Raw genomic sequence first — 22,500 nt, 5'->3', positions numbered from 1 at the left:
CCCAGTGAGGAATAACCCAAACAACCCTTTGCAAACCAAATGATCTAAGCTAGTAGCTGAAATATCTGGACTTTGTGAACTGACATTTCATTGATCTTGGTGAGCACGTCTATGTTCTGAACATGTTTCGACAATATTCTTAATTGATTGTTTCATTTTAGAAAGTGGCACAGTATTCGAATCATTTTAATGCACATGAATAATAATGTGTGTATGCTGATACAGACTACTTAAAATTCTATGTAACAATGTTTTAGTATCAGAAACTTCCAGAACCTTTAGGTGCATTACTGTAATCCCTTCTTTCTGTGGACTTTTTTAAAGGTTTAACAACTCTGTTTAACAATAGAGACTTCCAAAATCAAAATGTCTTCAACCTTTAAAGTTCTTTAGCCATTGTTCAGGGTATGTGTACTTTCAATGATAACTAGTAGTAACTTGTTTCTCCCTATTTTCCATGAATTTACTACTGGTAATTCATTTTCTCTAGTGAATGTATTCAGACTTTTTTAATGTAGATTTTTTATTATATTCCTAGGAATTGTTTATGCTCTATATTCCTGCTCCTTAGAGGTTTATTATAGTAATGTAGTAGGAGACACATGCAGGGGAACTGTATTTTTAATTTGCTTTGAAGTACCCCCAAGGGATCAACTATCAGCTCCTGGAGACCTGTCAACATTAACCTGTGTTCTGAGTGGTGTGCTTATAACACCATCATTCATAATGTCACAGTGTGCATCGACATGCATTTATGCTTCTACAGATAACATAATTTCTTTTAACTGTGAGTCATGTTGTAGCATATTATCAAGAGTCACAGCATTCAATATGTGTATGCTTAGATGTCATAACAGTGTTCTCTTTATTAACAGAAGGGAAGCTTGTCTAACATTACAAATAAGTGTGTAGTTTGTTCTAATTTAAATTGCCCCTGCTCCAGGCTTGCCTGATATTCCATATCAGTATGCAACATATATTTTATACTAAGCTGTCCGTACTCTGTCTGTATTATAATTGTCAGCTCCACTGCCCACATCTTTCTTGAGCTGTTCAAATTATATGTCTAAGTCTGTTAATGACATTTATTAGAAGATGACATTTCAATGCTGGCAAATTGCTTTTTTTATTACTTGGAATAAAACATTTCACACGGGTAAATTTTATTCCTTCCTCCAAAAGGTATAGATAAAAATGGATGAATCTTTCCACTAATGTGGTAGATAGTTCTTTAGAGACAAGCTGATAGATAATATAAAATCTTTTAAGTGATGATAAATTATGCCTAACAACAGTACAACAAAATCTAAAGTAACTGAGCCAAAGCAAAAAGCTCCAGTTGCTAAACAGAACCCCACTGCATATTTAACAGCTAATAAAATGCTGTTTGATGTGCAGATGCTAAAAGAATGGTAGAATATTGAAAGCATTGGCTTAGCTGTGACATTATTAGCTTAAAATAAGCTGATAACCTAGCTGCTTGTTGGCAACAGTAAAAATTATTATGTTAACTGGAGGTGTAACAAATGACAAATGAATCTGTTAAGTCAAAACCTATAACATTAAACAAATATATGTGCTAATGCTATAACTAGCTTTCAGTCAGTTTAGTACTCTATACAAACCCCATGGTCTCACCTGTGGCACTTTTTTACCTAAATGACACAAAGATTCATTTTTCATAATCTTGTCGTATATGTTGACATGCCAGTGCCCACATGCTCATGACTACAAGCACATTGTTTAGCATTTTCTGGCTATGACAAGAACCCCAGAGCACCAATCAGTGCTCTGACATATTAAGAGCTTGAGTTCAAACAAGGGAACCAAAAAAACATGCTTTAAAACTCAAAACACACTGGAAAAATAAATGAAACAGCTGCACTTAGGTCAAGTAGCTATATCTGAGTGTATAAAAGTAAAACAGTCACTACGAGCACGCCTTTCAGAATTTTCTAGCTGTGACAAGCACCCTAAAGGCTTTAGTTAGCATCCAGAAATGCTGATAGGGATGGAAAAACAGTGTAACCAGCAAAGTACATGCTGTGAAAATCAAGGTGCAATAGAAAAACTTAACACTCTGCTGCACTCAGGTCAAACACCTACTACTGAGTATATAGCAGTGAAATGTTTACTACAACCATGTTTTTCACTGTTTTGTCTCATTGTTTTCTGAAGCCCAGTATATGATATTGTTCACAGTTTATTGCAACAAATCCTGATTACTTTGGGACTGCATGAGTTTAACAAGTTTATATCGTTGATATATTTAGTATAAACTAAAGTAGATGGAAAGGTGAAGTGATATACAGACAGGTACAAAAAGAGTCACTTCTGGGCTCATTCTGTGTCCTGAACTACCCTTCTTAGGACACATCTACATCATTATGTAAACCCTTGTAAAAGCATTCATTTAACCTTATCACAGGATTTCTCTAACTGAATTCAGACAGCTCATCATTTGAAATAAGGTTGCTTAGTAGCAGTCTGTTACAACAAAAAATTGGCTGGAAGGGATTGAAGACATGTCATTTCATGATGGTCTTCACTGAAAAGATCATCAGAAAAAAAAAAAAACAACAACATATAATAGAGTCTTTCAGTCCCCATGCTAATCAATCAGCTAGACTTGTTTGTTGGCATGAATTTTTTTCATATTTTCCTTCTTTATCTACGCCTATGATTTCATATTATCTACATATTAATCATGCAAGACTGAAATGTATGCCTGGAAAAGTCTCTTTCTGGAGGTTGCATGGAAAGAGAGCTCTGCTGGCTTACAACATCTAGTGCTGCCTTATGAAGCTCACCAAAGTCACCAATTTTAGCATGTGATTATTTTTCCTGAGCTTAAATGATATCACCTTTTAGCTCAAATGATTCCAAAATCTACTTGTTTTGCAATATTTTGAGAGTCTATATCTTCTCTCTCCTTCAGTGACTATCAATGACAGAGCATAGTATAAAAAAACCTTACGTATACACAATAAATATAATTGCAAATGCATGTAATCACTAGGTATATTTGTCTTTGCACTCTTTATTCTTTTGTTTATTTATTTTGAGATGGGTGTGACAAGTCTGCCCTCATTTGTCAAGCAAAAATATGCGATAATTCTTTGGAAGAAAAGTAAAGAAAGTCTACTAGAATACAGCATACCAATTATTTGACTGGGTAAGCCCACTGGCTCTTTTCAGGCATGGCAAGGTATCACTGTTTCGTTAAGTGACTTGTTCAGTCAAACAGAACAAAAAATGAAGGTGGACATAATCAAACCCTACTGTATATGCTGGACACACGAAGCTACTTTAATCTTCTTTGCTAGCTATCAGACTAAACTATGACCTCCCACCTTACTGAGCTAGAATAGTCCAGTTTCAGAGCTTGCTGATGTCCTGGACTTTGTTTGCAGTTCCTGTTACTGATTCTTTACCTAATTTGGACGAGAGGAAGTCCCCTTGCTTACCAGTGGGAGTGGGAAGCATTGAGCTGCCTGTTGGTCCAGTTTTGTGAGGTTTCAGCAGCAACTTGTAGTTTATTGGTCGTTTTGGGCCAGTTCCTAGCTTCTTTCAGCCCCCTGATATAAAACATGCTAAACGCGCGTTTGTGCGGTTTAGCGCGATTTAGCGTGGAGCTGCTACCGTTGCACACTAGGGCAGCGCCGGTTAAGCAGATTTAAACTATTAGGGCTACCTAAAGTCCACTCTTCAAATTTTCCCTTAAAACTGCCTTCCTCGAACTATACTACTGATCTAATCAGCATATCCTATAACTAAAAAGATCATCTCTACCTGACTCAGAGTAGTCTATTCCGTATCTGTCAAACCTAGCACTTGCTCCTACAGTACTTATCACCGAGATACAGCACTCTTGTTATAGATAGTACCCCAAAAAGACGAACCCCATTTCTTGGACACCCACATCCCCCGGAATCTCTTTTAAAGTTTTTTTGTCTATTCCTTCTAGCATGTCGAGGGATCAGTTGCTAGTATCCTCTCCTGCTCAGCTGGTGAACCTGGGAATATTGAGGCAATGTTACAATTGCCTCATGTACACAGACAACCCTCTCCTCCTCCCAAAAAACACAAATACATGCGAGAGATGCAACTATATGGCCAAACTGGAGGCTGAGCTCTCTCAACTTAGGACTAGCAAGACCAGACAGGAGGAGAAGGTTATCACACACACTATAGACCCAGTCTCACATAGTACCATCACAACCTCAAATCATATACATAAACACACAAAGACATACTCGGAGGCTCTGATCAAAAATCTACCAAAACAGCAGAGGCCACCAAAGCAGACACCCAAACAACCACCACCTCAGAACACAACACCTGCAACACATAGACCTCACAGTCAGAGTGTCAAACAGTCACAGCCCTTAAGGCTAAACACAATGCCAGACACACTAGTCATTGGTGACTCCATAGTCAGACACACTGATGTCCCGCTCACCAGACTGAGTAAGGAGAGAGTTACAGTAAGCTGCCTGTCGGGCGCTAGAATCCGCCACATAACGCAAGCACTCAGGTCTCTCAACAGCAGGTACAAATATGACTCAGTCATTGTCCACGCTGGTGTAAACGACCTGAGACGTACCTCCTTGGACTACATGAAAAGAGACATTGAGGAGCTCTCTGATTATGTAGCCCAGGCAGGTATGACCCTGACCTTGAGCAGTATCCTACCTTCACCAAGAATGATGCCACAATACAGAGATAAGATGATCAGCTTTAACAATTGGCTTAACCTCTGGTGTCATTCAAAGGGGATCCAATGTCTGTCTGCCTGGGATGACATGCTGGACAAGCCACACTGCTTCGCAAGGGACGGATTGCACCTGTCACCCCTGGGATTCCAGATATTGGCAAAGGCTCTTGCCACCCCCATAGTGCCTTTTTTAGGCAAGGCTCAAATTCTAAACCTACCACCCTAGAACACAAAAAGGAAAAAACTAAGGGTAATGCTGCTCAATGCCAGAAGTCTAAATCTCAAAATGCACGCACTCGAGGCCCTTCTCAGTATGGAGAACATCGATGTCTGTGCTGTGACAGAAACCTGGTTCAAGGCTCCTGAGAGCACCCCAGCACTAACAGGTTTTACCTCATACCATGTGTTCCGGCCCCAAAATCCGGACAATACCAAGAAAGGAGGGGGGGTATCCATATTCATCAAGGACACCCACACCTCAAGACTGGTGGCAACGCATGATGCATCGGAGACCATCCAGGTGCAATTAACCATAGGCAAGACTGCTCTGCAAATTGTAGCATGTTACAGGCCACCCTCACAAACTCAGGAACCTCACATGGCTTTCCTGAAAACACTGGAGGGATAAATGTATCTCCAAACACCATCATACTAGGTGACTTCAATTACCCTAATATAGACTGGGAACACTACTCAAGCCCAAACACCCTAGCCCAAAAGTTCCTGGAATTCGTAAACTCAAATGCCATGGAACAACTAGTCACCATCCCCACAAGAGGAGAAAACATACTTGATCTCATCATCACGAACATGGGTGCACAATGTTCAACACCGGAAGTATACCCCTCACTGGTGAGATCAGATCACAAACTAATCTTGCTGGAGGTCCTCATCCCAGCCCCACCTAAAATAACAAAGACCACAGTAAACACATTCGAGAAAGCCGACTTCGCACTGCTAAAGACTAGTGTGGTCTACTTTAAGGCCCCGAGCCATGGAAAACAGTACTCAAGCCGCTGAATCACTTACAAATGCCTTCTACCAGCACCTGCAGGACTGCATGGATAAGGCAATCCCAAGCAAAACAAAGACTCTTTGTACCAAGGGCAAGCGTCCAGTCTGGTGGACCCCAGCTATAAACAAACTCTACAACAAAAGGAGGAAGCTACTACAAGATAGAGCAAAATCCTTAAAAGGTAAGACACCTTTGATCACTATAAGTAAAAAACTAAGAGCTCTCATAAAATCATCCAAAGCAAATTTTGAGAGAAAAATAGCTAAAGACTCAAAAGACAATCATAAGGCCTTCTTTAGCTATGTTAGAAACCTGGGAGGAAACTCCCAGATATGCTCAGAACTAGTTCAAAATGATGTGAAGATTACTGATCCTACAGACATTGCCAATATACTGGCTGACAGGTTCAGTGCAAACTTCTCCCCCCCAAAAGGAGAGATATCTATACCAAATGGTTGCCGCCCCCCAAACATCTCAAACGCCCAAGTGAGAACTGCTCTCTCCAAAGCAAAAAACACAGCATCCATGGGACCTGATGGTGTCCCAGGCTGTGTGCTCCACGAACTCAACGAGGAATTAAACCCACAGCTAGGACAGCTGTTTAATCATAGTCTCACCTCTGGATACGCACTCCAGGAGTGGCACTGCGACTGTGGTCCCACTTCACAAAGGCGGTGCCTCCACAGACCCTGGAAATTACTGGCCCATTAGCTTGACAAGCCTTATCTGCAAAGCCATGGAGAGGATCATAATGGACCTCATAAATAAAGACATAGGGAATTTGCAGACTTTGGATCCAACCCAGTTTGGCTTTGTCAAAGGCAGATCATGCCTTTTAAACTTGGTTGACTTTTTCAAACAGTCACCAAAGCCATTGATGAGGAAAGGCAGTCCATACAGCCTACCTCAATCTGGCGAAGGCCTTCGATACAATACCCCACTCGGGTATCATTGAAAAACTCATCAGCTTAAATGTTAACCCATACATCACAAGATGGGTTGCAAACTGGCTGAGTGACAGAACCCACAGGGTCAGAGTTGCTGGCACCATGTCAGACTCAAAGCCTGTCACAAGTGGTGTCCCACAGGGCTCAGTCCTGGGCCCACTCTTGTTTGGCATCTACTTCTCCGAAGTACAAGCAAACACAGGAGGGTTATGGCTGACAAAGTTTGCAGATGACTGCAAACTTGGCGCCGTAGTCGAAAACACATCTGACACAGATATCCTTCAGAAGGGTCTCACAGAAACGGATGACTGGTGCCAGAGCCATGGCCTAAAGTTAAATGCCAAAAAATGCATAGTCATACCCTTCGGGAAAAACAAGGTTACCCCTAGCTACCATATAGGCGGTAATCCTCTGAGCACAGAAGAAGTTATCAGGGACCTGGGGACCCAGGTTGACAGTAGCCTGTCATTCGACACCCATGTAGCTAAAGTAGTTAGGAAGACCTTCTACATTGCCCACCTTATCATGAAGGGATTCACATCTAGATCAAGGGAGGTCATAGTCTCCCTATACTCATCACTCATCAGACCAATGATTGAATACAATGCCCCATTCGGAATGTATCTGACCCGACACTTGCAGCAGCTGGAGAGGCCACAAAAGTTCCTCACCAAAAGGATAAAGGGTCTCAAAAATCTGTCCTATGCGGCCCGACTGAAAGAACTCCAGCTCTATTCAGTCGCTTACCGCTTGCTCAGAGGTGACCTATGCCTGACATACAAGGCCATGTCAAACCCAGATTTGATGAATATGCTTCACCTCAAAAAATCTAGATCCGTCAGAGCCACAAGGGCGGGAGACTTAAACCTCGACACGGCTATTAACAGGACGTGCTGGAGGGATAGATTCATCACCCAAAGACTCCCTATGCTGTGGAACAAAATCCCGGTATATGTGAGGCAGAGCACCTCGCTGGCCTTGTTCAAGAAAAATCTAGACCAATGGATGGGAGATCGCAGATATACTCCAGGGATTACCTCAGTGTCACTGCTAGACAGAGGCACAGCAAAATAATGGGTATAGTTCCCCATACTAAAGGGGTGGCGTAAGCCACAAAACTATGGGCTAGGCTTATAAATGCCCTCAGGCAGATAGCCTAGTATGAACCTATGAACCTATGACCCTATGAAATACATAGAATGCAAGAAACTCCATACAGTTTTTCTTGATATATATGCACATATGTATCTCTCTCTCTATCTCTCTCTCTCTCTCTCTATATATATATATATATATATATATATATATATATATAAAATTTAAATGTAGTTCTTTCTAAGACTTTCTGCAGTGTATTAAATATATATATGTGTTTGGCGTTGTGTGTGGAATATATATATATATATATTTATATATAGTTACAGTATACTTTGTCAGTTTAAAAGTGAACTGATTTTTTTTTTTGAAAGTGTAATCTATTGAATGCCAGAAGTGTTGGTGTTGACTTTCATTACTGTTGAAATACATAGAATGCAAGAAACTCCATATAGTCTTTCTTTATATATCTATAGCTATCTATTATATATATATATATATATATATATATATATATATATATATATATATATATATATATACTGTCTCGCACATTAGTCAGTACTCCTGACAAAGAGGAGATTGCCAGCACAAACAACACACCACTCGCATCACATAGCCAAGCACAACACACACCCACCTATGCAGAAGTCCTCAATAAAAACTTACTTAAACAGCAGAGACCTCCTAAACACACTCACAAACATTCCACACACAACACCAAACACATTACACAATGCAGACAACACACCAGTGTCTCACAAACACAGCCCATAAGGCAAAACAATAAACCATCACAGCCCACAAGGTATAACAAAATAAACAAACATACTAGTCATTGGTGACTCAATTGTGAGACACACTGATGTCCCCTTCACCAGGCTCAACAAGTAGAATATCACGGTCTGTTCTCTGTCTGGTGCCAGAATATGCTACATCATGCATGCACTTAAGTCTCTCCATAACAAGTACAAGTATTTTTTGTTTGTGTTGGTATGAATGACTTGAGATGTACCTCCCTAGTCTATATGAAGACAGACATGATTGAGCTCTCAGAGTATGTGTCCCAGGCAGGTATGACCCTAGCCCTAAACAGCATCCTATCTTCACCAAGAATGTTACCACAATGCCAACCAAAAATAATTGACTTTAAAAATTGGCTTAGTTTCTGGTGTCATTCCAAGAGGATCCAGTATCTGTCTGCCTGGGATGACATGGTTGACCGGCCTTGATGCTATGCCAGAGATAGTTTCCACCTGTCACCACTGTGATTCTGAAACCTGGCCAAGGCTGGGTCCTCCCCATTGTGCCTTTTTTAGGCAATGTCCCAAAGACAAATCTTCCAATATAAAAGATCTGTCCAAAAGCAAATTGAAGGTCATGTTGCTTAATCCTAAGATCCATACCCTGAAAATGCACTGAATGGAAGTTCTCCTTGCACTCGAAGATGCAGATGTCTGTGCGGTGACAGAAACTTGGTTCTGGGCTGTGGAGAGCACCCCTGCCTTACCAGGCTATACTTCATTCCACACATTCTGACCCCAAAATGAGATCAGGAAGACTAAGGGTGGCGGAGTCTCTATCTTCATTAAGGATAGCCACACCTCTAGACTAGTTTGCCACTGGAACTACTCCAGGTGTAACTGACAGTTGGCAAGACACCCATCCAAATTATAGCCAGTTATAGACCCCTCTCCATGACTCAGGACACCCACTCCTCTTACCTGGAGCTACTTGAATCCATCAAGGTACCCCCTAACACCAAGATCCTTGGTGACTTCAACTACCCCACCATAGATTGGGTGAAGTATTCCTGCACTAATGCACTCACTCAACAATTCCTTGACTCCATCAGTTCTAATGAACTAGACTAGCTCGTCTCATCCCTCACAAGGGGAGATAACATTCTGGACTTGTTTTCACCAACATGGGTGACCACTGCACCACTCCCATATTATGTTCTTCGCTGGTGAGATAAGATCATCGGACTATTTCATTTGAAGTTTCTATCTCATCCAACCCCTCCCCCCAAGCAGTAACCAAGCTAAAAAAACTTCTCAAAAGCTGACTACAACCTTCTAAGGGAGGGTATCTGTAGCTATACACTTCCTCCCTCCACAGAAGATGCAGACAACTATACTGAACAGTACACCAAGCACCTGTACAACTGCATGGACTCAGCCATACCCAACAGAACTAAAACCTGCTCCTCAAGGAAACACAAACCTGTTTGGTGGATATCCTCTGTTAACAGGCTTTAGAACAAAAAGAAGAAACTGCTGTCCAGGGGTAAAAAGGAACAGATTTCAAATTGGGAAAACTCCCTCCTCAGCCTCAACAAGCAAATTAGATCACTAGTGAAAACTTCCAAAGCCAATTATGAATTGAAACTAGCCTCCGAAACAAAGGGAAACCATAAAGCCTTCTTCATTTACGTCAGGAACCTCCATGGTAAAGCCCAGTTTTTTTCCGAATTAGTACTTAACAGTATCACTTACATTGATTCTGTTGACTTAGCCAACCTGCTAGCAGATAAGTTCAGCACAAACTTCCCTCCTCTCCCCCCCCCAAAAGGACCTTTCAACATCCTTGATACTTGTCCCGCACCTTACATCTCTGTTGATCAAGGGTTAAAGGCCTTATCCAAGGCAAAGAGCACAGCTTCTATGGGACTTGATAGTATCCCAGGCTGTATTCTGCACTATCTCCAGCAAGAACTGGCTGCTCCATTGAGCAACTATTCAACCAAAGTGGAGAACTGGCATTGTCAGCAACTTGCACAAAGGTGGTGCCACTACTGACCCTGGAAACTATCACTCCCTTAGCTTGACAAGTCTGAAATGTAAAGCCATGGAGTGTATTATTACGGATCTCATAAACAAGGACATAGGCCATCTCTAAGCACTTGACCCCACATGGTTCAGATTCATCAAGGCCAGTTGCCTGTTGAACCTGGTTAACTTCTTTGAGACGGTCACCAAGGCCCTGGATGAGGGAAATTCAGTACATACAGATTATCTTGACTTGGCCAAGGCCAGTGATGCAACCCCCCACTTGGGCATCATTGAAAAGCTAACACAGCTTGGTGTAAATCCCTGTTTCATCAGGTGGGTGGTCAAGTGGCTCACTGACAGGACCCTCAAGGTCAAAATAGGTGCCTTCACCTCTGATAGCAGACCTGTCACTAGTGGAGTTCCCAAGGGATCTGTCCTGTGACCCCTACTGTTCGGCATCTACTTCTAAGAGGTGCATGCAAAGACAAATGGCCTGTGCATGACTGAGTTTGCAGATGGCTGTAAGTTGGGTGCTGCCACTGACTCCCCAAATGATGCTAACATTCTGCAAGAGGGTCTCACAGCAACTAATGACTGGTGCCAATGTCATAGCCTCAAGCTAAATGCAGAAAAATGCATCATCATACCATTCGGCAAAAACATGGCCCCTACTGATTACCACAATGGTGGCAACCTCCTAAACACACAACCTGTGGTGAGAGATCTGGGTATTCAGATTGATAACTATCTCACATTCGACCATCATGTAGTGGCAGTGGTCAGAAAAGCATTTTACTTGGTTCATCTTATAAAGGAACTGCATCCAGAAAAAAGGAGATTATTACCTCTCTATAGTCCTCCCTCATTAGACCAATAATTATGTACCTCTCCAAACATCTGCACCAACTGGAAAGGCCACAGAAATACCTCACAAAGAAAATCCAGGGCCTCCAACACCTGTCCTATGTGGACATGCTCAAATCACTATCACTCGACTTGGTACCATACTGATTGCTCAGAGGTGATTTGTGTCTCGCCTACATGGCAATCTCGGACCCTGCCCTACTAGAAATGCTCCATATCCGTAAGTCTAACCCCTCATGCATTACCCACTTGAAGGGCCTGAATCTAATATGTGACATCAACAAAACCTGATGGAGAGACAGGTTTGTCTCCCAGAGGCTACCCCTTTTCTGGAATAGACTTCCCATACACATTAAATAAAGTACCTTGCTGACCCTCTTCAAGTTCAGCCTTGATGAGTGGATGGGAAACCACAAATTTGTCCCAGGGGTTTCACCTGTGTCCCTCACTGACAGGGGCAATAGGTTTATTTTTGGGAATAAACTCTTGGGTAGCTGACTTGTAAGGGCCCCAGGGCCATTAGCCTAGTAACCTTCTATGATCCTATGACATATATATACATATATATGTATATATATATATATATATATATATATGTGTGTGTGTGTGTGTGTGTGTGTGTGTGTGTGTGTGTGTGTGTGTGTGTTTGTATGCATATATAAATATATATATATATATAGTTATAGTATACTTTGCCAGTTTAAAAGTGAACTGAGTGCCAGAAATGTTGGTGCTCTCAATACCTGCACTTTCATTTTCTGTGAGGTTTGCCTGAGTGCAGGTAAGTGGGACTTTAGTTAACAATGACATTTTTGGATTTACTGTAGGTTTTGTCATAAGGAGTAGGAATGTATGTGTGAGTGATTGCAGGTAAGGGCAAGGTATAGGTATAGCTTTAGTGTGTGTGTGTGTGTTTTATGTGTGGGTTCTGTGTCTAAGTGTCTTGTGTAGTTGTACTGTTAGGAAAATGTTTTTTTCATAATGTATTGTTTAGGGATGCAGTTAGGGGCAGCAGCAGGGTTGGTTGTGGTTAGCACACGAGTAAGTTGCAGTGCCTGTCCTTACTCATCCTAATCTGCTTTGAGATAAAATGTAGGGTTGGAAAGATAGAGAAAAGTAAGAGAGTCTTATGTACACTTGATGGATGAAGAGTTTGGTAGTAAAGGGATAAATGTTGAACTATGCTGGGACAGGAGTCTGAAGAAGGGAAATGATATATGTGTACAAAATAGAAATTTTTGCACAGGTAGACAGGAGACAGAAGAATAAAGTTAGGACTCAATGGGAAAAGATCTCTGTTAAATAACTTGTATGTGACTTAGCACAGTCAGCAAAAGAGTATGATATTAAGTAAAAAAGGGATGGTTCTTTAGGGAACTTGGACAATTATATCAGGTAGTTTATAGGTTTAAGTTTTTCTTTATTGATTTTTTTCAAAATAGTTTTCCATACGTTTATGTTGTTTGCTTACTGAAAACTGTTACTGTTTGAGTTGTAAAAGTCTCATGCATTTTGCACAGATGCATTTATGGTATTGCATGTGTTTATGTGGCATTACAGTAAAATATATATTTAGAAATGGAAATATGAAGTGTTTCATATTGCCTTTGTCCTTCTGCATTACATAGAAACACCAGCAATATGAATGCTTTCATACTTTCATTCTTTGTTGCAGGAAGTAGAAACTGTCTCTCTGTTTTTCATCTTGCAGCTCATTCCTTTCCTGTTCCACTTCTACTGAACTTGTAGAGTTACACTCGTTAACCAGTCCCATGAATTCAGTCTCAATTACTGCATGAAATGACTGAGGTGGCAGTTCTCTAAGTTAGGCATTGCTTCCTTGAAACTAATAAAAGTCATCATTCCTTCCATACAAAAATGTTTTCAACACAGCCAAGAAAATCAACCGAAATTTCAAATCATGCCTCTTAAACATTTCAGCAGAAAAGTTGCTTTTGAGTAATCATAATACAAATTCAGCATTCAACCACTAGCAAAAATGTTCTCATTGGTTCTCATAATTGCTGCAGTGCTCGTTGTTTCTCATATTGTATTGCTACTTCATGCCATGTAATAATCCTGAAACATTGCTGTTTAATGCTAATTTATAATGAAAATTGTATAATATATTGGAGCTTTTCTCCCCGGGCCTCCGCTGAAAAAAGGCTCTTCAGCTCACTCGGACAATCCCAGTCAACAAATGTAAAATAAATACAATAATAAATACATATATAGAAACAAGCTGCAGCAAATTCACTCTGAGCTTACCATATGACTTCTGTAACACTATCAACAGCAATTACCTTATATTCTCAACTTACAGAGTTGATTTCACAAAACTTGGCCATTGCATCATCTTAGCTTTCACATAGTCTAATACATTCATTCTTGTTCATATTCCAATATTCCAATTAGTCTGAAACTGTTTATGTGAAATTTTATTTTGTTATGAGTAACTGGTGTGTTATATGTTGTGCTTGACCATATAATTTCTTCATTGTTTCATACTTCAAGTACTAGCTGCATAATCAGCATCATGGCAAGATATTCATCATGAAGAATCATGGTACCACCAAGTTCAAGCACTCGCCGTCAATTTACATACTCCTCTGATAGTTTAAATATGCCATAAATCAGACTTTACTTCATCTAAGCTTTTCATTATTTCTTTGAAATGTGGTCAAATAAATTCTTATCATCAAGAGGACACTGCTTTGGTGGCTGGTCTTTATTTTGACTTTTGTCATTGCAAATTTCTTCCCCCACATTCAACTAAAATTTGTTTTTTTCCAGCCATTGTTTAAACATCAAGATAGTCACACACTTGGCTACTAAAGCTGTATCAAATTTCCTTACTTATTTGCTAAAATTATAACCTTAATCTACCTCAAGACAATGTGAACAGGGGAAAACATGTAACCTCATGAAATACAGTCAGACTCCCTAGTGTTGTAGATGTTTTATGAACATGGATATTAGGAATAAATCAGATATTCAGTAATCTGGAGGGTCTATAAAAGAAACAGAATGATTTTGAGATAGGTTGTCAATACTTTGTGTAGGACAGGGGGCATAAGTAAATTGTTGGCTCCCCGTCCATGTAAAACAATGCTCATCCCTGTCCATGTTCAAACACAACTTGAATTTATGAATGGGAAACAGAAAATTTATCCCAGGACTGCACCTTGTACTACTAATGGACAGGGTCAGCTCCTAAATATTTTATCTCATGCATGGCTCCCCTCAAATTCCCAGTTAGTCAAATTAGGGTTAATATAAAATTATCGGCCACGGGATGCATAAGGACAGTTTCTAACCAAGTGGGATAGATTAACTCAAACACTAAAAGGGAAAATTGGTTAGGCTTACAATAAACCACAAGGCCAGTTAGCCTACTATGTACCTGTGAATTAATGAACTCATTCATTCATTCATTCATTCATCTATCCATTTAATCCCCAATTGCCTAATTAATCCATTTCAGGAATATAGGAAAGCCAAAACCTATTCCAGCATTTATTGATTACAAAGCAGATAAACTAATCCTAAATAACATGTCAATCTATTAGAAGTTGCACACTCATACATGACACACACACTGTTCATTTATGCCATGTCTTTGGGAAATTGGAGAAAACAGTAGCAATGTTTTAAAATTCTCATGGACACCATAACAACAAATATGTTACGCCCTCCACATGCCCCAATGTGGGGGCTGTGCCCCCCACAACCCCACTTACTATATATACTAACTCCAGGATTGCACTATAGTGGGGAAAAGGGCATAAATATTTTACTTGCCTTACAGTACTCTACACAATGCCAGTACTTCACTTCAGTGAAATGAGATTTCAGTAATTTGAGCTTTCAGTGATTTGGTCAGGGTGAATTGAAATTCAGTGAAATGAGCTTTCAATGAAACAAAGTAGACCCATATATTTTAAGCCTAGCCAATTACCCCATTTGAGAATCAAACCTTATACCTTGTGTCTGTAAGGTAAACAATTTAACCATTATGCCAACACTCCAATCCAATATATATTTGTGTGTGTGAGTGTGTGTGTGTGTGTATGCATGTATATGTGCACACATATCTATAATTATATTTTATACATACATATATATATATATATATATATATATATATATATATATATATATATATGTATATATATATGGGTCTACTTTGACCCATCAAAATCATCTCACTTACCTGTTCCTACTTGTATGGAACTATACTAATACGAAACCATGGACTACCAAAATACTTTCCCATGGAAAGGAACCACTTTATCACCACGAATAAAAACATAAGCAAACTAAAACTAAACCCACCAAAACTAAAACTAAAGCCCACTGTAAACACACACACACACGCACACACACACACACACACACACACACACACACACACACACACACACACACACACACACACACACTCATGTTTTTTCACATTTTGTTGATTCTGTCTGGTTAAATGTATATAAATGCAGAATATACTTTATTTGTAGAACTCTTTCTAAGTTCAGTATTTCAAAATTCCAGTTTTGTATGTATTTGACAGTAAAACTGGCCCCTTATGAGACTCATTGTTTTTTTTTTTTTTTTGTTTTCTGTACATTATTATATACATACCGATTTGTTTAGGCAGCGGGATTATCAATGAAAACTGCCTACTCTGAGTATATTTTTTGGCCTGGTTGGCTGATCTGCTGTGAAGTCAAGAGGAAGTCTTTGGAATTCTCCCCTTCTCCTAAGGCACAACATCTCCAGAGCTGATTACATGATTCAGGGGATCTCCTGCATAGATGATATAGCGCAAATGACCCCAGAAACATATATGACTACTTTAGCATGATGTAAACAAAAGCACCCATGAGCTGGTAGCTTTCAGTAGCCATTTATTTCTGTACATGTAACTGCAATATATCTTGCTTGATATACATCTCTATTGATGTATCACTAGTTTTTAAAAAAAAAAAACATGATTCCATAACAATCATTGGTATCAGTTTTATTATGGTAGAACAGGCTTATATCTATTTAGTTTAATTTTTCTTCTCTTTTTTATTTTGTGTATAACACATTTTTTGAAACATGCTGGGAATAGTTCCTTATCCTTTGGGACTAACACCTTCAAGTACAGTAGGTTGCTTCTTGGAATCATCATTTCTTCAATAATGATGTCAGTGGTAGTGTTATGCACACTCACCATCACCATGTTATGCACATATTTTTAATGAATGGAATACATTGGTGTAATGACCGTGTCAGATTATTTACTCACAGGTAATTTAACTTTTCTTGTGCTTGTTCATCATTTATTTGCCATTTGTAAAATCAGATTCATTGGTGCACTGTTTGGTGTCAAAGGAAATGGATTTTACCCGCTTTCTTTCAACTTAGTAAATTGTTTTTGGTTGCAACAATTTTGTGTTTTTGCAGTTATTTGTGCTTGACAGTGGGGGACTTTAGAGAAGTTACATTGTAAGTGGACTGCATTGTCTCTGGTATATTTTGAACATACTATGAACACTTGAAATTAATTTAATATTGTTTCTGTCATTGTTTGCAGTCAAATTTAAATCAGATTTATCATGGACTTTAGCATATTTATCAGTAATCAGTGAAATTTATTTGATGATGATTCAGAGTGCTTGTTTTTTAAATAACATTGTGTTTTTGTAGTATGAATGATGACTGGTTTATCGAGTGTACGCTTTCTTCAATTTGATATATTTTATTACTTATGAAATAAGCAATATAATAAAGCAGAAGCTGAAGTTCTTATGTTCTTTTCTTTTTTGAGATTTGATCTCTTTTTCATTCTTTGTTCATCAGTTTTAATATTGTGGATTGTCCCTTTACTAGCAGTACCCATCAGCAGGGCAAAATCATATTTTATATGCTACTACTGTCTTTCTCATGAAGGTGTAAACCTTTGTGTTTCAGTGGATTTTTGTCTTATGACTCATTGGGTGCCACATTTACCTTGTTTCTATTTCCTTATTGCAAGCAAATATTTGTATTTCTAGTTCTTGTTAAACACATGCATAACCCGATAAATATATGAAATTTGCTCTTTGCAGTACATCATATGTCAAAGTGAAAGATGTTGCAGCTACCACATTCAATTAAAATTAGTAGAAGTAAAGCAATAAACTATAAGAAAATAATGAAAGAGACACATCAAACTAATGTGATGATGCTATTATACTGCAAGGACTTCTTATTTTCATGTTCTTATGTCAGAAAATTTTCAAAATGATGCAACAGATATTTGAGATGAATTTTCCTACTTGCAAGTTACAAGTCTGGATATGGAGACAATACATATTCAGATGTCTTTATTATTTCAAATGTAGAGATGAAAAGAAAGAAACTGTTTTGCAAAGATGTAGAGATGAAAAAAAATAAATTTGCACATTTCCTGTGCATGTTTGCAATATATATATATATATATATATATATATATATATATATATATATATATATAGATAGATAGATAGATACATAAAGACTTTTACCACAAAAAAAAGAAAACATTTGCCTCTGTGGAACTTTTATCACTTTATACAATATAAAACAGTAAATATAAAAACTTTGGGAACAACATCAAACTTCAATAAATAATTTTCTTCTTACTGTGAATGATTTTCCAGATGTCTCAAGTAGTGTGCTTACTTGTTGCACTTTATGTTACATTTTAGAGTGTTTTACTGATGAGATTTAACATTGATATCTGTAATATCACTTTTAATCTTTATAGCTTCATAGGTTCATACTAGGCTAATGATCATCAGGGTCTTTACAAGCCTAGCCATGCAACCAAACCTAGTTTTGTCTCAGAGTTCCTTGGATACCTATATCGTGAGGTTTGTTGGTAAGGAGGTAGCTAAGAGTTCTGTGTGTGTGTGTGTGTGTGTGTGTGTGTGTGTGTGTGAATGTGTTTATGTGTGTGTGTGTGTGTGTGTGTGTGTGTGTGTGTGTGTGTGTGTGTGTGTGTGTGTGTGTGTGTGTGTGTGTGTGTGTATGTGTGTGTGTGCGTGTCTGTGGGGTGTGGGTATGTTATTTTGGGATTAATTTACTTACTGTCAACCTCTGTCCATCAGATACATAGGGGTCATGCCAGGGGTGAATTTCTGATTTCCAATCCATTGATCAAGGTTTCATTTCAACAGGGTCATGGATGAACTCTACTTCATTTAGATGGAAAGCATATTCCATATGTCGGGAATCCTTTGAGACACACATCAGTCCTTCCAGCAGATTCTGTTTATGTTGCAAACAAAGTTCAGGTCCTTGGTCTAGTGCTTCTGGTGTTGTTTGTCTTGTGGATGTGCAAGTCATTCATGAGAACTGGATTCTGAGGATGCCTTACATGCAAGGCATAGATTACCTGTCAGTAATCTGTAGGAGACTGAGTACAGAGACAGGACTTTAAGGTGATCTGTGTAGGAAAGGGTATTCATACTCTGGGTTCTCCTGGTGAGGAACCTTTGGGAACATTCCAACTGTTGCAGGTGCCTGTCTAGGTACATACCAAAGGGGGCATTGTTCTCAATGATGGGTCTGATAAGGGATGAGTACAGTGCTACTATAATTTCCTTGGACCTGGATGCCATAGCCTTGCTTATGAGTTGAGCCACATAGAATGACTGTGTTACTATCTTGGCTACATGTTAGTCAAATGCCAGATTACTGTTAACATATATTCCCAGATCCCTAACTATCAGGTCAACTCTTAGAAGTATTTTATTCATGAAGTAATTATCTATAGTGTGTTATGTAAAATATGTTGTCTTTGTTGTTTACTAACATTAAATCATTGCTACTGGATGCCTCATGTCTCTTAGAATGTAGAGATTAAATATTAAAAACATAACCTAACTATAACTTTATACTGTTTTTGTGAACATTTATGCCTAAACTGTAATATGCTTAACAAATAAATACAAAAATAAACTTGAAAATAAAACACTTACCACTGGAGAGGGGGAAAGAGCAATATTCCCAATAGATGCTTTCAGTTCATCAACTGTTGCAACACATAAAATACTGTCATTTGTTGGCAGGGGCTTAATTTTTATGTTAAACTTTCTGTGTGTCTCTTCTTCTGCTTCAGATTCACTTGAAGAATAAAAGTGCTTTCCTTTGTTAAGTGCATGAATGTCAAGGACAACACTCAAAGGAACACTGATATTTTTCCCATATAAAACATACACTAATTTTAACATATTAAAATACAAAGCTCAACAGTCAGAAGAAAATAATCCAATGAATACTAAACTTGTATATAAATAAAAGAGATAGGATCATAACTATGGTTCATTTCATAAGATCATTAATTCTTGCATAGTAACTGGCAGCTGAATATCGCTGTCATAAAATTTCTTATAACTCATATAGAATGAGATGTACCCATCGAAACTGAGTCTGTGTGTGTGTGTGTGTGTGTGTGTGTGTGTGTGTGTGTGTGTGTCTGTGTGTGTGTGTGTGTGTGTGTGTGTGTGTGTGTGTGTGTGTGTGTTTTGTGTTTCTATGAGGCACTGGGCTAAAATCAGTGTGGATGAAATCCTGAGGAACCAGTTTTTATAACTCAGTTATATAGCTGCACAGTGTAAAGCTTATTTGGGTATGTCAGGTAATGATCATAAACTGAAATAATAGTGTTAATTTGCTGCATGCTGACATATTTATTTGGTGGGCGACAGTGTGGGTTGTGCCCTTCTCAGGACTTGAGGACCATAGCCTCCGCATAATATAGATTTTTATTTAAAAAATAAAAATATTCTAGCAAAGAGAGATTGTTCTTCCATCCCATAATAGTGCAGGCACAAAGAATCAGGCCAAGAATCAATTCAATAAATCTGTTTAGGAAATTACAGATAGAGATCACACACTTAAAAACGGTGAAGGATCTGGCAGTATATTGGCAATAGTTAGATTTATGGGAAGAATAAACCTACCCCAGGATTCAGCACACTTCCGTGCAAGAATAGCTTATTCTTGCACTGAAGGGACCATTCCTTTGCAGCATGGCAGCGCGCCATGCATATTCATGAAGGTGTGCTGCCATGCTCTAATACGGACATGGTTCTGTGTACAAGTGCAAGGGGTGTGTCTGAGAGCAGTGCTCTCACAAATTCACATGCCCCCTGGACTCCATAATTGCCATACGGCAATGTATAGGTAGTGAGAGTGTCCACGGACACCATTAACTCTCAACCTCACAAGAAATCTGGACAAAGCCATAAAAAACAAGGGACAAATAGGGACAAATGTGAGATATTGCTCTCACAAACTTATAAAGTCGATAGAATGACATGCTTCACATTAGCATGAGTTTCCCAAAAGGGTATGAAGTATAAAACTCAAATGACTGCCATTATATACCAATTGCAGTGTTTAATGCTTTGACACTAATCTGTCAGAAAGCCACAGTTGTATGAAAAATGGACCAAAAATAAATGGCAAAAATATGGGCATTCTGTGAAAATCTGTACAGTTGAGAGGTATGGTGGACACTGTTAGTGTCCATGGAGCATACCTCTCAAATGCAAAGCCTGTCATGTCATCACCGTTTGAAATGCACAACCTCCCCATAGATAATGTTGCAGAAATCAATGTGCATACCCCTACATTACAAAGATAAAACACAACAGTTTAATTTATTTTTCAGTCCGCAATAATGTTTAAGCATAGATGAGCGGTTGTATACATTGTGCAGCTCTGCTCAGCCTAGCTTATACACCACAAGGAGCTAATTAGGAATATACTTTGAAAAGTAACAATGCGGAAATAGCAAAGTAGTCCGTCGTTCCCGGTTCAATCCCCCACTGAAGCCAATTTGCATTTTACATGTGAAAGCAGTACATCATTTTTTTTAATAATAAGGTAGAAAATAATGTATATTTGTTAATCAGAGTAGTGTAGTAGGTCCAGATGTGAGGCAGTGTAATAAAGTTGTGCAACCCCCATATAAACACAAGTGCCCCATACACTATAGTCACACAAGAATAAATGTAATGAAAGCACATGGAGGATGTCAGGGAAGGTAAACAAATTTATAATATGTCAGGAATGATGAATCAATCCCATTCAGCTGATAGTCTATAAAATAAAACATAAGCAATGCTAAGCATTGCACAGCTATGCTAACCGGGTATAAGCATTGCTTAAATATGAATGGTAAGCAATCAGAAGCCCAGCTAAACAGATTTGCCCATTGCTAAGCAGTGTTGAATATGCCCCTTTAAGCACTGCCAACCTTAGCTAAGCAGGTTTGCCCATACCTTAGCTTAGCTCAACATATTCAAAACCGTCCAATCACAGCAAAGGGCAGGAAATCAGCCATATTTAAACCTTGCAGGTGGGAATACAGCTGATAACTGGTTGTAGCTCCCCACTGTAGGCAGTATGGCTGGTGTCGGAGAGGGTATGTGCTTTTGGGCACAGCGCTGGAACATATAGGAGTCCAAGGTTATGGTAGGACTCCTTGTTAAAAACCATGATGTAAGACTGCTGCAGGACCAGTACCAGGGCTCCCAATGCAAAGCGGAGGCCTGGGAAAGTCTCATCCACATTCTCACCAGTGCCACTGACATCCCTCAGACTGGTGAGCAGTTCCAGCACCACTATGCCAACTTGAAGTAGAAGAACACGGAGGTCTTGTACCAGTGGGTCCAAGAAGCATAGCAGAGGGATGAGGTCCCAGGCAAGTGGAAGTATTCTTAGCAATAACTGTTTAACAAAGTCCAGCCTTTGTATGTGATGGATAGATATGCATAAATGTTTATCTTCTTTACACCACCAGCTGAGTGGGCTGTGAACTAGGAAGCCCATGCAAGCAGGTTGGAGAGGCTGCATTGCGATGCTGGTGAGTAACAATCTAGCTTGTAGTATACATACCAAATAAATATAAAGGAGTAGAATCTCACATGGCAGAATTAAAATGGGTATGGTTTGTAGTGAATAAACCAGACAATATTACAGTAATAGTCTCATATAGGTTATATATAAATAAAACTGTAACTGCCTGTCAATAAAATTCAAAACCCTGGTCTGGTTGTGTTTACTCTGGTA

General features: G+C 39.0%; 1 protein-coding gene across 10 annotated transcripts in view; it reads right to left on the bottom strand.

The window, feature by feature from the left end:
* Nucleotides 1-22,500, bottom strand: part of SGIP1 (SH3GL interacting endocytic adaptor 1) — a 1,172,197-nt gene that overhangs the window by 534,820 nt on the left and 614,877 nt on the right. For all 10 annotated transcript variants that reach the window (XM_044085575.1, XM_044085576.1, XM_044085579.1 and 7 more), the window contains exon 6: nt 19,401-19,576. In XM_044085575.1, coding sequence (XP_043941510.1) covers nt 19,401-19,576 — 176 coding nt within the window. The remainder of the gene's footprint in view (nt 1-19,400; nt 19,577-22,500) is intronic.

This window comes from Protopterus annectens, chromosome 10.part0 (genome assembly GCF_019279795.1).
Source record: "Protopterus annectens isolate FY-2018-M chromosome 10.part0, PAN1.0, whole genome shotgun sequence".
In the NCBI taxonomy this organism is placed as follows: domain Eukaryota; kingdom Metazoa; phylum Chordata; order Ceratodontiformes; family Protopteridae; genus Protopterus; species Protopterus annectens.
The sequence above is the reverse complement of the archived record's forward strand: the minus strand, read 5'-3'. Positions and strand labels throughout refer to the sequence as shown.